Genomic DNA, 12,338 nt, shown 5'->3' with positions numbered 1-12,338 from the left:
AGCCCATTTTGTCAAGCCTAGAAACTTGATCTAATATTTAAAAAATGTTAATCTTTACTGTCTTTAACTTTGTGGGATTGCCTGATATTTGTTTAACCCTTTAATTGGCCTAGAAAGGCTTTTGTTCCCTTTTTATTTTGTCAACTCTACCTCGACCTCAAGATCGTTTAACTCTCAAAACATCTGAGTCAACCTGCTAAAGCAGTCTTGCACAGGGCCTCAACCATCCTGCTTTGCTCAAACACAAAAAGCCATTTCATCTTTGGGGTCATGCGAGTGTGAATGCTTGACAGAAAATGGCATGAAAGCAAACATTTTCCCAGTTTTTGACATGTTTTGGCTATGGTCTGAAACCTTTGATCAACTGATGAACATCCTCTTTGAGATGAAATGCAGTTTCCAATCATTTGCCAACTCTTGATTTATTTTTGCGTCTTTCTTCCTTTTGAATTTTGAAACTCTACTCGATCTACTTACGAACCAACAACATAAAATGCAATTGCCCTTGTGGTTGTACCATTTCATTCAGAAGTATACATGACGGTGGATGTTGATGATGATGTCTCACAAATAAACTTAATAAGAAATTCACTCTCCTCATTTGTGAACGTCTAAAAAGCTTTATATGCAGAAGCCAACACAAGGAAAAAAAGAGGGAAGATGTGACAGCAGCTTTAAATTTGAATTCTTGTTTCAAAGCTATTACGGAAACAAACTTCTGAATCTCTTCTTGTGAGAAATACAGCAAAGCCTGTTCTTGATTCAGTTTATTCTTCTGATTGTGCACAATTGCAATTCAGAGCTCTCTACTTTAATGACGTACTGGTTTGATTATGAGGTCGGTGCATGATTCTTAGATGCAAAGCATTTAGCTGCTTTGAATCAACAGAGTCTGTCAGACTCAGCTAATTAGTGACTTATTAAAATGGGGGTGGCAGTGCTTTGGCAGGACTTCACAGATCCTGGTCCTTTTGGTTGTTCCTGCCTTTGGCAGCAGCTGTGTTTGTTTTTGAAATGGAAAGCCAAAGTATATAATGTCTTTCAGCAATACATTGTTTATGTATATTAATCTACATAGCTGTATATGCAACATCTAACTTCTGTTAGATGTTTGCAACTGTCTGTGATTTTTATAAAAAAAATAGAAAAAGATATTTAAAGCTATTGTCAGAATTTTACATTTTAACTGCAGCAAACGGCTGCAAGAAACAGTAAGAGTAAACAAAGAAGAGAGTTGGTATACAGTACAGACCAAAGGTTTGGACACACCTTCTAATTAAAATGGGTTTTCTTTATTTTCATGACTATTTATAAGGCAAGAAATCCCACTTATTAACCTGACAGGGCACAGCTATGAAGTGAAAACCATTTCAGGTGACGACCTCTTGAAGCTCATCAAGAAAATGCAGAGTGTGTGCAAAGCAGTAATCATAGCAAAAGGTTGCTACTTTGAAGCAACTAGAATATAAGGGGTATTTTCAGTTGTTTTACACTTTTTTGTTTAGTTCATATTTCCACATGTGTTATTCATAGTTATGATGCCTTCAGTGTGAATCTACAATGTCAATAGTCATGAAAATAAAGGAAACTCATTGAATTGAAAGGTGTGTCCAAACTTTTGGTCTGTACTGTAAGTGCACACCATGGTCCTTTAAGTGAATGTAGAACCCATTAACCTTCTAACTGCAGCATTTGCCTTTTGCCAAATAACTCTAGTGTGAACATAAACATTCTCTTTTATATCAACTGCAGAGTGAGATTGCCAGCATGGCCCCCCAGTCCATTATGCATAAACCTAATTTTCCGAACTGCTGTGCAGAACCTGCAACATCTGCAGTGAAACATTTCAGCTTCACTCGTAATGAAATTCATCTGATTCTCCATCTTATTATGAAGGATAATTACTTGAATTAAAGTAACTAGTAAATGCGTGTTGCTTAAAAGTTTAAATAACATTGTAAAGTAGTTAGTATGTCATGAAGAGTCAGTGTACTAAGCAGGTGTTAGAAGATTTGAAAAAAAAATTCTCCCATACATAAATTATTTTAATCAGACAGGTTTTATTTAGCAAAGACAAACAAAAGACAACAAAATAGGGAAGCTATTACAGTCTTGATGCTGAAAAAGCTTTTGATTCAGTTGATAATTATTTTAGTATTATTCAGGTTTAATTTTCATGAGAAATTTGTTAGAACCACAGAGGTTATGAATGAAGTCAGATTCAGGATTAATGGTGGACTGCCAAACAGACTTGAACTACAACAGTTGTTGTTAGAAAAATTATCCTCCTGTTCATTTACTTATGAGTTTATTTTACAAGTTATGTTTTCATATTATTCTTTTTATATTATTACTCTCATATTATTATTCTTTTTTATATTTACTTAACTTCTCTCTTTTGTAGTACTTTATTAATCTTTTGTAGTATATTATTAACTTTGTTTAGGATGTTTGCCTGGAAGGTAAAAACGTTAAAACATTCATGTGTTATTAGCTCCATGTGTAATTGATTAGTTGTGGTCAGCCACATGCCCTTACAAGGGCATGTCCACAGAAGGTTCCAGAATGTAAAGATTGTTGGTCAATTCTCTGTGTGACTGTGTGAAGAAGCCCAACCTCCTTTTTCTATACAATAAAGAGAAATGCAAAGAAAGATCTGGCAGAATTGATTCCAGACAGTGTTTGACAGCGATTCGTCTCGTCTGCTTTCAATTCTCCTGTTCTGCAGAAAAGTAACCACTGTCTTTGGCTGAATCTTTGCAGGTTAGGACAAAAATAAGTTGTCCACAAGGATTTCCCATGTCTCCACTTTTATTTCTCCTAACACACTACATCAAAACACTTCATATGAGGGAGCTGTGCACTAGTTGTGTAAAACATAGCAGCGGGAAGTGGATGAACGTGTCACTTTCCACACATAATCTTTCAGCTTTTATGAATATTTAATTGCACAACTTGTCCAAAGAAATTCTGTCACACTTTATAAACTCTGCATGTAATTTTTTACAACATGTCTGTTCACCCTAAGAAAGTCAAGTCAAGTTATTGATTCACATGCAGTTGATGGAAGGAACGAGAGTCAAAATGTTGATATACAATCTGTTCATTTGGCAGGAGGTGGATGGCGTTCACAATGGAAGATGGAGGAACAGAATATGTTCAATATGTGAGTCAATGACTTTTGATTTTTTTTAAAAATGTATTTATTTTTTAATCACAATTAGGGCTGGGCAGAATAAGGACATCCTTCAACCTCCCTTGTTTAGAGCTTGTTTTCTTCTTTAGTTGTTTTATTTTTGTCTTCTAATGAGCTATGACAAATGCCTCTTAAAAACTAAACTGAAACTCACTATCCTTATCTATTCTTGTGCTACCTTTTAATTTTATTTTCCTTTTGGGTATGCAATTATAAATCCTTTCATGTATTGCCCATGTTCCTTGGTTTTTAACATCACATTGTGTGTTTCTGTTTTTACTGAACTCAGATTCCCCTATAATAATGTTGAATGTTTTTTACTGTCCACATCATTATTCTTTTTTTCCCCTCTTGTTTTGATCGTGTCTTTCCAAATTCTTCTGTCTTCCAAAGTTGTTTTGGAAGGAATGATGCATCTCAGTGGGATTTTAAGAAAAACTCTCAAAATGCCAGTTCTTAGTTTATCCTTGATTCGTCTTCCTTATTGTTTCATTGTCTCTTCTTCAGCCCATAGTTGAAAATAAATAATCAACATGTAAGCAGTTTTGCATCTGACTGGTTTGAATCAATAGTTTGAGGGGATCAAATGAGCAATACATGGTCCCAGTAAATGATGAATAAGTTATGAATCCAACAGAGTAACATTCTGACATGAAAAATGGCTTTGCTTCATCTAGGCAAATATATTTGAAGAGTAGAAGATGTTTATGAGTGCCTCAATATAGTTGAAAACTTCAAACCAAACAAAGGACAGAAACAGTGTGACTTCCACCCTGGCAGTGGTGGTGTGTGGTTCATTAAAGTTTGGTTGTCAAATTTATATTTGTTGTATAAATCTAGAAAAGGCTTACAAAAATTGTCCTCCTAGTTTCATTGAGTGTCCCTTCTTTAAAGTGGCAGCATTATGTAGTATTGAGGCACATTGTGCCATTTTGTAGCACAATCAGTCAACTTTATCTTCAGTTGTTAAAAAAGGTTGCATATGTCTAACATAACTTAAAATATATATATATATATATATATATATATATCCTCCTGAGACCCAGAGAAAAAAAAGTTTTTGAATTTCTTTTTTTTTTACACTACATGACTCTTTGGAGTGAAAAAACATCACTACAATTGAAAAAATTTCAAAACATGTTTTTATTTATTTTTTAGAGTATGTCCTTTGGAGAGGACATCGGGACTCTCTTGTGGCAAATATGAACACATTTCGAGGCATACATTTACCTCTGAACTCTGACAATCTTTAGTGCTGTAAATTTCAAATGGCTACATCATTTAAGCCAGTGGTTCAGATTTCCAGGCACCTCATTCAACTTATCAAAAGCAAGCTGATTAGTGTAGTTTAATCAGGTGTGTTAGTTCTGTTTTGGTTTGTGGTAGTCCATAAAGCAGTTCTTCTTCTTTGAGATGCAGAGGTACATGTTGCATTTGATGCACTTTATGTAGGTTTTTCCAGTGCACCCTTCTGCTCTGCACCTGGAAGTATTAGGATTGTCCATCATCTGTGGCAAATGGACAGCTCCATACTTTCTCACTTCCTTATCTGGCTGGGGCCTCCTTCTCTTCTGTGATGGAACGTACTCCTCATCATTCGACGCATCAGATTCAATTGGATTGGGTTGGCCTGACTGCCCCTGGGCAATCAGTTCCTCACCTAAGAGCAGTTTGAAGTCATGGTATTGGAGAGTTTTCTTCATAGGTCGTGCCAAAGCGTGGCTGTCTTCCTTATACTGTAACCAGGAGTTGGTGATGGCCAGATCGAAGAAGTGTAGGATTGTGCGTACAGTCCATTTCCTTGTGCGGTTAGCCATTCTATAAAAGCTAAGCATTCTATCACACATATCAACCCCACCCATGTTGGTGTTGTACTCTGCCACCACTGCAGGTCTGGACACTTGAACATGCCTTTTGTCTTTCAGTGACCATCTGGTCCGGGTATCCTGGGGCTCTATTCCATGCACTGTAGATGCCATGAGTACAGGTTTATTGTCAACCCATTTTGTCACAGCCAGCTCAGGATGCTTCCTTGTCACCATTACGGAGGAGCCTCTTCCTTGTTTCAACAACTCTTTATCAGATGTAATGTTACAATCCTTTGGGAGTCTATTTTTCATCAGTGTTCCACTTGCAGGCAGACCCATTTCTAGCAATTTATCCAGTAGTTTTATTGAGGTGAAGTACCTAGACAGACAGACAGACACAAACACAAAAAAAAGTTAAATAAGTGTCATTTGTTTACAGAGAATCATCATCAACAGCACCACAGTTGACATTTTCATCATACCTGTCAAAGTACAGGTGAGTTCCCCTGGGAATGGACTCAGTCAACCGAAGAACTGCATTTGCTCCTATTCCAAGTCCTGTGTCTCTGCCGACGAAGGTGTTTTTTCCTTGGTAGACTTCAAAATCCAATACAATTCCAGTTGGAGTAGCAAGAACAAACACCTTCAATCCGGTTGGATTTGGCTTGCCAGGAACGAATTGACGGACTGAACATCGACCAGTAAAGGGAATCATTTGTTCATCAATAGAAACATTTCCTGGCCTGGGTAGGTTTAGGCAGCCTTGTTGCACCTTCTTCAGAAGTGGACTGACTCTCCAAAGCATATTTAGCTTCCTCTCCTCTTCAGTTACATCAAGATCATTAGTGATTTTCAGAGAACATCTGATCTTGAAAAAGCGATCCCTTGTCATGGACTCAGCAACTATTGGCACTCTTGTTTTTTTGGCCCAATACATTTTGATTTTTGGGTAACCAAGGCATGCCATGTACACCGAGACTCCAAAGAAGGTCTTAATCTCCTCAGGTGTTGTATTCAGACTTGAGCCTGACACCTGAATCTGTCTCTGGTTTGTGCAAAAGGACATGTCCTCAAAAACTTTGTTGTCAATGTACTGCTCAAAGTATTTTGATGGTGGCCAGTCTACACGGTTTGGGGCAGTACAGACAACCTCTCCGGAGTCTTCTAGCACAGGCAGGAATCTTAAGAGACAGACAAATACGTTAAATAATTATGTCCTCTAAAAGTGATAGTTCATCCAAAAAATACTCGTATCTGTCTAAGCTTATCTACTCTTGTCTCAGAAGCCTACGTGTTAGTTTTGGTCCAAAGTGGGCGACGGGCCCTTGCATCCTCAACTTCACTCTCCTCTTCCTCACTTGATGCCTCATCCTCTGAACTCCCGACCTCAAAATCACCGTCAATCTGTCCCTGTTGGTCCTCCTCATCTGACAAATCTATGTCTGAGTCTCCATCAATAATCCTGTTTAGGATTTTCTCTGCCTCAGTCAGTGAGCTGACTTCTATGAAAACAGGTTAAAAAATAAAAAGCAAATCCTGATGTCCTCTATGGAGGACACACATAAACAGGTTATGTTTTATGCCAACAAATAATTAAACTGCTCTGAAAATTCACCTAACTATTCCTTAGATGTTCATTTACTAGAAGCAATCTGAATATTAAACTCACAAAGCTCATAATTAGAAAATAATATACTTACCTTTCTTCTTTCGATAAAATGTGCTCACCGGGATGGCAGCCATTTTGAAGAATCAGGAAGAAAATTCTAGAAAAGCCCCACCCCCACACATGTCATATCATTGGAGAGCCCAGTATGTCCTCTCTAAGGACCAACAGGATTTAACACAGTGGCATGTATGGTTTCAGAGTTATGAACAAAAAACCTATGTGCTCCACAGAGGACAAAAATGTATTGCTGGGTCTCAGGAGGATATATATTGTTGTTGCGCAACACCCCCCCCCTCCTTTCTGTCTCTACTCTCTCACTCTCGTACTTCCTCTTCTGAGAGGGGAGATGTGCTACCAGCTCTCCGTCTAACGGGTCCGTTGAGTTTCCTAAATCTGCTGGGATTTACCCTGTCCAGAACTGAAGTAAACTCTGTTTAAGCTGGTTTCGAGAAACGATTCGCCTGGTTATCTGACGGCCAACATCCAGGTGTCCCACCCTTCTTCCCCCTGTGAATTAGCCAGACTGAGCAGCCTACAGCCAACTAGTTTCACAGAGCACACCTGTTAACGGTCGCTCGTTCTCTATTTTGCAACTTGCATTTGTTATTGAACCAGGTAGGTTTTAGTGACTCGGTCGAGTCCCAAGGATGAGGTTTTAAATATGGGCTACCAGCAACCTAAAAACATTTTCCACCTCTTCCTCTCCAGAATCAAACATCACAGCTATTTTACAACCATCAAAGAACTTTAAGGTGACTCATTAACTGAATGTCCACAACATCTTTTAGATTTTCTTTATGCTAAATATTTTATTAGTAAGGCATTTTTGCAAGGGTCAGTGCAGCTTAATTCAGTAGCAGAAATAATCAAATAAGTAAAATCAATCATCTAGTCTATCTTTCCCTACTGCTGATACTGAGAACTAAAAAAGGAACCTTAGAGAGAGACGGACGGAGTTTGGCGCCTCGAACCCCAGACCTGGCACGATGATGAAGAAGGTGTTGCAACAGGAGGAAGATGTTGATCGATGAAGGCCAGGATCTCCGCAGGTCTGATGAGCCTCCTCTCCGCATGGATGCTGAGGTCACACAGGACTTGGTGCTGGCAGGAAAAAAGGCACCAGTTCTTCTTCCTTGTCTTTGTCTTCATCTTTGTCTTTGGGGTCAGAACCCAGCCGATGAGAGAAGTGCGATTCGAAGCCACAGATTGTGGGCCAGACGGGTTGGTCTCCATGTGCAGGACAGTCTCCGGCTCCGTGGCCCCGGCTCTTCTTCAGCTGCAGAGTTCTTTGTCCATCTCGATCTTGGCTCGAAGCTGCCCGGAGGATCCAACAAAAGGTTCCTCTTTTGCACTCACCTTATATAGGGTTCATCCACCCCCCTGGTGCGCCTGCTGTCTGCTTAGACAGATGATCTCATATCCATCACTGTCTTACAGACATTTCCTGATGTCTGTGCCAATGTCTCAGGGTTGCTCAACCTCCTGTGTCCCTTGCCTGCACAGCCTTTCACCTACTCTCTACCTCCAACATATCAGTGATGTTTAATTGCAGTTACACCTTTTTACACCATTTCAAGTTTAATGTCAAAATCACATTTATATCACATTTATTTTCTTTAGCTTCTCTGATTTAGCATTCATTTATAATTTTATAACCATAACTTATATCACATTTATTTTCTTCAGCTTCTCTGATCTATCATTCATTTATGATTTTATAACCATAACTTATTAATTATTCTTATTATAATCTTAATGTGAGTTATTACAGATGTTTTTCTGAAAAGAAACCAAGAATAATACATGATTCTAATTATTTACTACTAAAGTTACAGTTACTTGTTTTTCTTGTAGTTCCCACAAATATAAGTGTATTATTACAAGTAAACCAATATTCATATAAGTATTTTACTTTGAATCTTATCCAATTACTAATAATGTTTAGATTTAATTTTTTAAAACTTTCATGCTTTAAAATAGTCTCAGCTATTTTTATAAATCTGCAGGCTGGAAACTTCCTCTTTTTCCAGGAAACCTGCTTTTCCTGTTTAATGACTCTCTCTGACTGACTATGATTTCTTATGATTAGATAGAAAAAAGTAGAATTAAAGCAAAGTTTGCATGAGACAAAAACAACACACACAACTAGATTTATTTTATTGACACTTAAGTCTACTGTTGGGCCTTGATATCACTTGAGTGATTCATTTTAAAGATAACTTTATTTATTATTACTGTTAAACTAACTTTATTGACACTTAAGTCTACTGCTGGGCCTTGATGTCACTTGAGTGATTCATTTTAAAGATAACTTTATTTATTATTACTGTTAAACTAAAATCTCCAGCATGGGGAAGTGGGATGAGCTCGGATTTTCTTGACAATATATATATATATACTTTTTGTTTAGGCTAAAACTTACACATGTTGTTCTGGGCTACAGCACGTCCAAAAGGTTCAATGTCAGCCAAAATATATATACTCTTATAATTAATTATAAACTGTGATAAAATTAGTAAATTCATTTCCAAAATCGCATCCTTAAACCTGCCTCAAATTGGTGCTACAGATATAAATTTTAATCAGAAAATTAAATCGCTTTACTGTCTTGCAATTAAATTGATCCATTGTATTTTTCTACTTGTTTGTAATTAGAACACAATCAGGCATCCTTTTATCCTCAGTCATGCATGGATTGGCAGCGATTATTCTATGTAATTAAAACCATTTGGGGTTATACATTTAAAACTAACTGTGAAGCCTCAAGTTGACATCCCACCTCCCCTATGTAATGTGTGTATGTGACTGAAGGGAAAGGAAATGATGAATGTGGTTGCAAAAAGGTTGTTTATGTTAATATTTCACCGTCGATTTGGCCTGAAGGAAACCAAAATTTCTACCAATTATTCTGTATAAATAAATAAATTGTGAAAATAAGCGACATGAAATAATTCTTTATTTTTAAGCTGATGGTTTTTATTTTCTCTATATGTTCACCTAAAAATACTTTTTTGTTTTTAAAGAAATCAGCATTTGGAGAGTTTGAACTTCATCAGCAAAATAGTCACTGATGGGATATTTTCTATGTCTTTGGGAATGTAGTCTACACAGAAGCTTTTTGGTCTCTGGCTGACACAGATTAATCATGATGTGCAAGTACCATTTAAGAGATCAGGAGGAAATGGTCATTTAAGTTTTTAGATTTTTTATTTTTATTTTCAGTGAACTGCCGAAAGAAAGCTATTTCAACAAAAGACTTAGAGATATTTAAGAGTGATGTATTAGAGTTTGTCGGTTTCATTAGAGGAGTCTGAGCTACTGATGGTCTTTAAATAGTCCAATCCTTTTTTCTGTCCTCTAATAACAGACCAACGAGGGATCTAATGTCTGACGTGATGTCTGTAAGACCTTAAAATTAGAGACAGTCCAGTTCTTCATTGAATTAGAAGTCATAAATCTGTCAGATATAATCAGCTGGAAGTTTAGGAATTTCGTACAGGCCAAGGAATGAGTTGGCAGGAGGAGTGTTTATAAGACAAAAATCTCTCATGGTTTGTGGTTCTATAGGTATAAGCTCAGAGAGATGTAATAGAGCATATAAGAGTGATCATTCATCCTCAGGAGTCTTTAGTCAGGATTAATTGTCTCAGGTTTACAGGGAGAAGTAATATCAAACGAAGAGACAGACGTGATTAAAATCACATTTCAGTCCAGCAGGACTGTCTCACCCAAATTACTTCACATTCATCAATTGCTTTAACAGCTTCCGAGTGAGCAGTTTCAGGATGCAGTTGAAAATATATTTTTCTTTCTGTGAGGGCATGAAGTATTAGACCAGTAAACTCCATCAGAAATTCTATAGTAATATGGAGGGGGAAAAAAAACAAGCTGTGCTGTGTGAGTTTTCTGGTGTTTATTTAAAAAGCATCTGTCTAAGATCTTGAAGAAAAAAGGACAAAGCAGACCTTGTGTGTGTTGTAGTTTTTGGCACTTGACTAAAATGACGCATCATTTTGAAGAAAAGAAAATCTAAATACTTAAAACATGAAACTATCATTATTAAATATATTTGCTGTTTATTGGTATGCATTTTTCAGATTTTGGTGTCAAGATGTTCTCATTTATAATAATGTTATCTTTGCCAGTCAGTCTTGGGTAAATTACCTAAGAAAGCTTTAGCCATACATGGCAACATGAGCACATTTTGCCACTGGTTTAAAGTGATAAAGGTCTGAATGCTAAGTCAAAGAGTTAGCGTTTTTACCAAACATAGTGCAGCATGACATGCTGAGTCAATTCTTTAAAATCTCAATGGTTCAACACGGGTACAAAAAGATGATTTTTAAATTTTTTTTATTTTTTATCTCCTTATATGGCTGCAAACAAAAAACACTTTCAAAAATTGGCCTAGGTTGAAGCGCTATTAATAAATGATCGCAAGTTAACTTTTCTCCCTTCTTCGTATAATTTAGTCTTCTTTGAGTTCAGAAACCATTTCAGACTTCGCTGCCGTTTTTTATAAGGTTCTTCCAGGAACTCCACATCTTGGGTTTCCCACTGTCTGAATAACTTTGTCAACCTAATAAGTCACATGGTTTTGAGAAATTTCAAATCTGCTCCTTATCTGTGCATGTCTTGAGTCTTTCATGTGGAAAAACTGCACATTTAAATTATGAATATGCAAAACTCTTTTAATTCTCCCATCTGCAAGTTAGATTCCACTTGCTCTCCTCCCATTCTTCCTTCACACTCATTTCCTCTCTGAAATTCAAGCCAATTTGTCATTATCAGTTGGATGTAATTATGCATATTTAATGGTGGCATTCAGATGATCCTTTGAGTAAATTCTACAAATGGAATCATTTAAGTGTGGGATTTCATAACACTTATGAATGTGTGAAGTTGCCAGAAATTAAGCAGACTGAAGATGGAGTCACTCTTTTCCTCTATCTGCTAATGCGTTTCCTGCTCCAGATATCCTGTGGCTGCTTTCATTTCTGTTTTAACAGATGGATCTCTCTTTATCTCTTTCTCTTCTTGCAGTTTCCACTTTTCCACCTCTCCAATAATTGATCTCAGATTCTTTTTTCTGTATTCTTTTCCTGTCATCTATTTCAAATGAGCAAAGGCTAGGCATTATCAATAAATAATATTGTATTTTTTATGGTTGGTATGCAACCTTTTATTTTTTTAAAACTTTTACACATGTTGTTACATTGGTTGTTGTTGTTGATATGCTTGTTCCAGTCTTGTAGTTCATATTCCAGATTTCTTTGTAACGGATACACCACAAACCTGGTTTATTTTGCTAATTAATTAACTACCAGAAGATTTATTTTTTTAGTAAATTGTGGCAGTAACAGAATATTAGCATTACCAGTTGGGGAGATGGTATATAAAATTTAGTGAAATGTAAATATGGATTCATTAAATGAAAAAAAAATGCAATCATGTCCTTATGATCAAGGTCCTGATTAATACACTTTTAAATTGATCTGGGTGTATATAGTATATATAGTATATATACAGTATATATATATAATTCTTTTTTCTTTTGCTTGCTTTTTGGTCAAATTGACAAGTTTATATTATTTTGTGTTCACAGACAACAACAACCACTGGGTTAAAACAAATACTTAAGCACATTTTCACCTTCTGATTTCTA

At 36.6% G+C, this 12,338-nt stretch overlaps 1 protein-coding gene across 1 annotated transcript; it reads right to left on the bottom strand.

Annotated features, from left to right (window-relative positions):
* Window positions 1-4,557: 4,557 nt before the first annotated feature.
* On the bottom strand, window positions 4,558-6,747 carry LOC114149914 (piggyBac transposable element-derived protein 3-like). Its single transcript, XM_028026028.1, has 4 exons — window positions 6,705-6,747; window positions 6,296-6,506; window positions 5,487-6,185; window positions 4,558-5,383 (listed from the first exon to the last, which is right to left on the bottom strand). The coding sequence occupies exons 1-4, from the start codon at window positions 6,745-6,747 to the stop codon at window positions 4,558-4,560; spliced, it is 1,779 nt and encodes a 592-aa protein (XP_027881829.1).
* Between the last annotated feature and the right edge of the window lie 5,591 nt (window positions 6,748-12,338).

Source organism: Xiphophorus couchianus, chromosome 8 (assembly GCF_001444195.1).
Source record: "Xiphophorus couchianus chromosome 8, X_couchianus-1.0, whole genome shotgun sequence".
Classification (NCBI taxonomy): domain Eukaryota; kingdom Metazoa; phylum Chordata; class Actinopteri; order Cyprinodontiformes; family Poeciliidae; genus Xiphophorus; species Xiphophorus couchianus.
The sequence above is the reverse complement of the archived record's forward strand: the minus strand, read 5'-3'. Positions and strand labels throughout refer to the sequence as shown.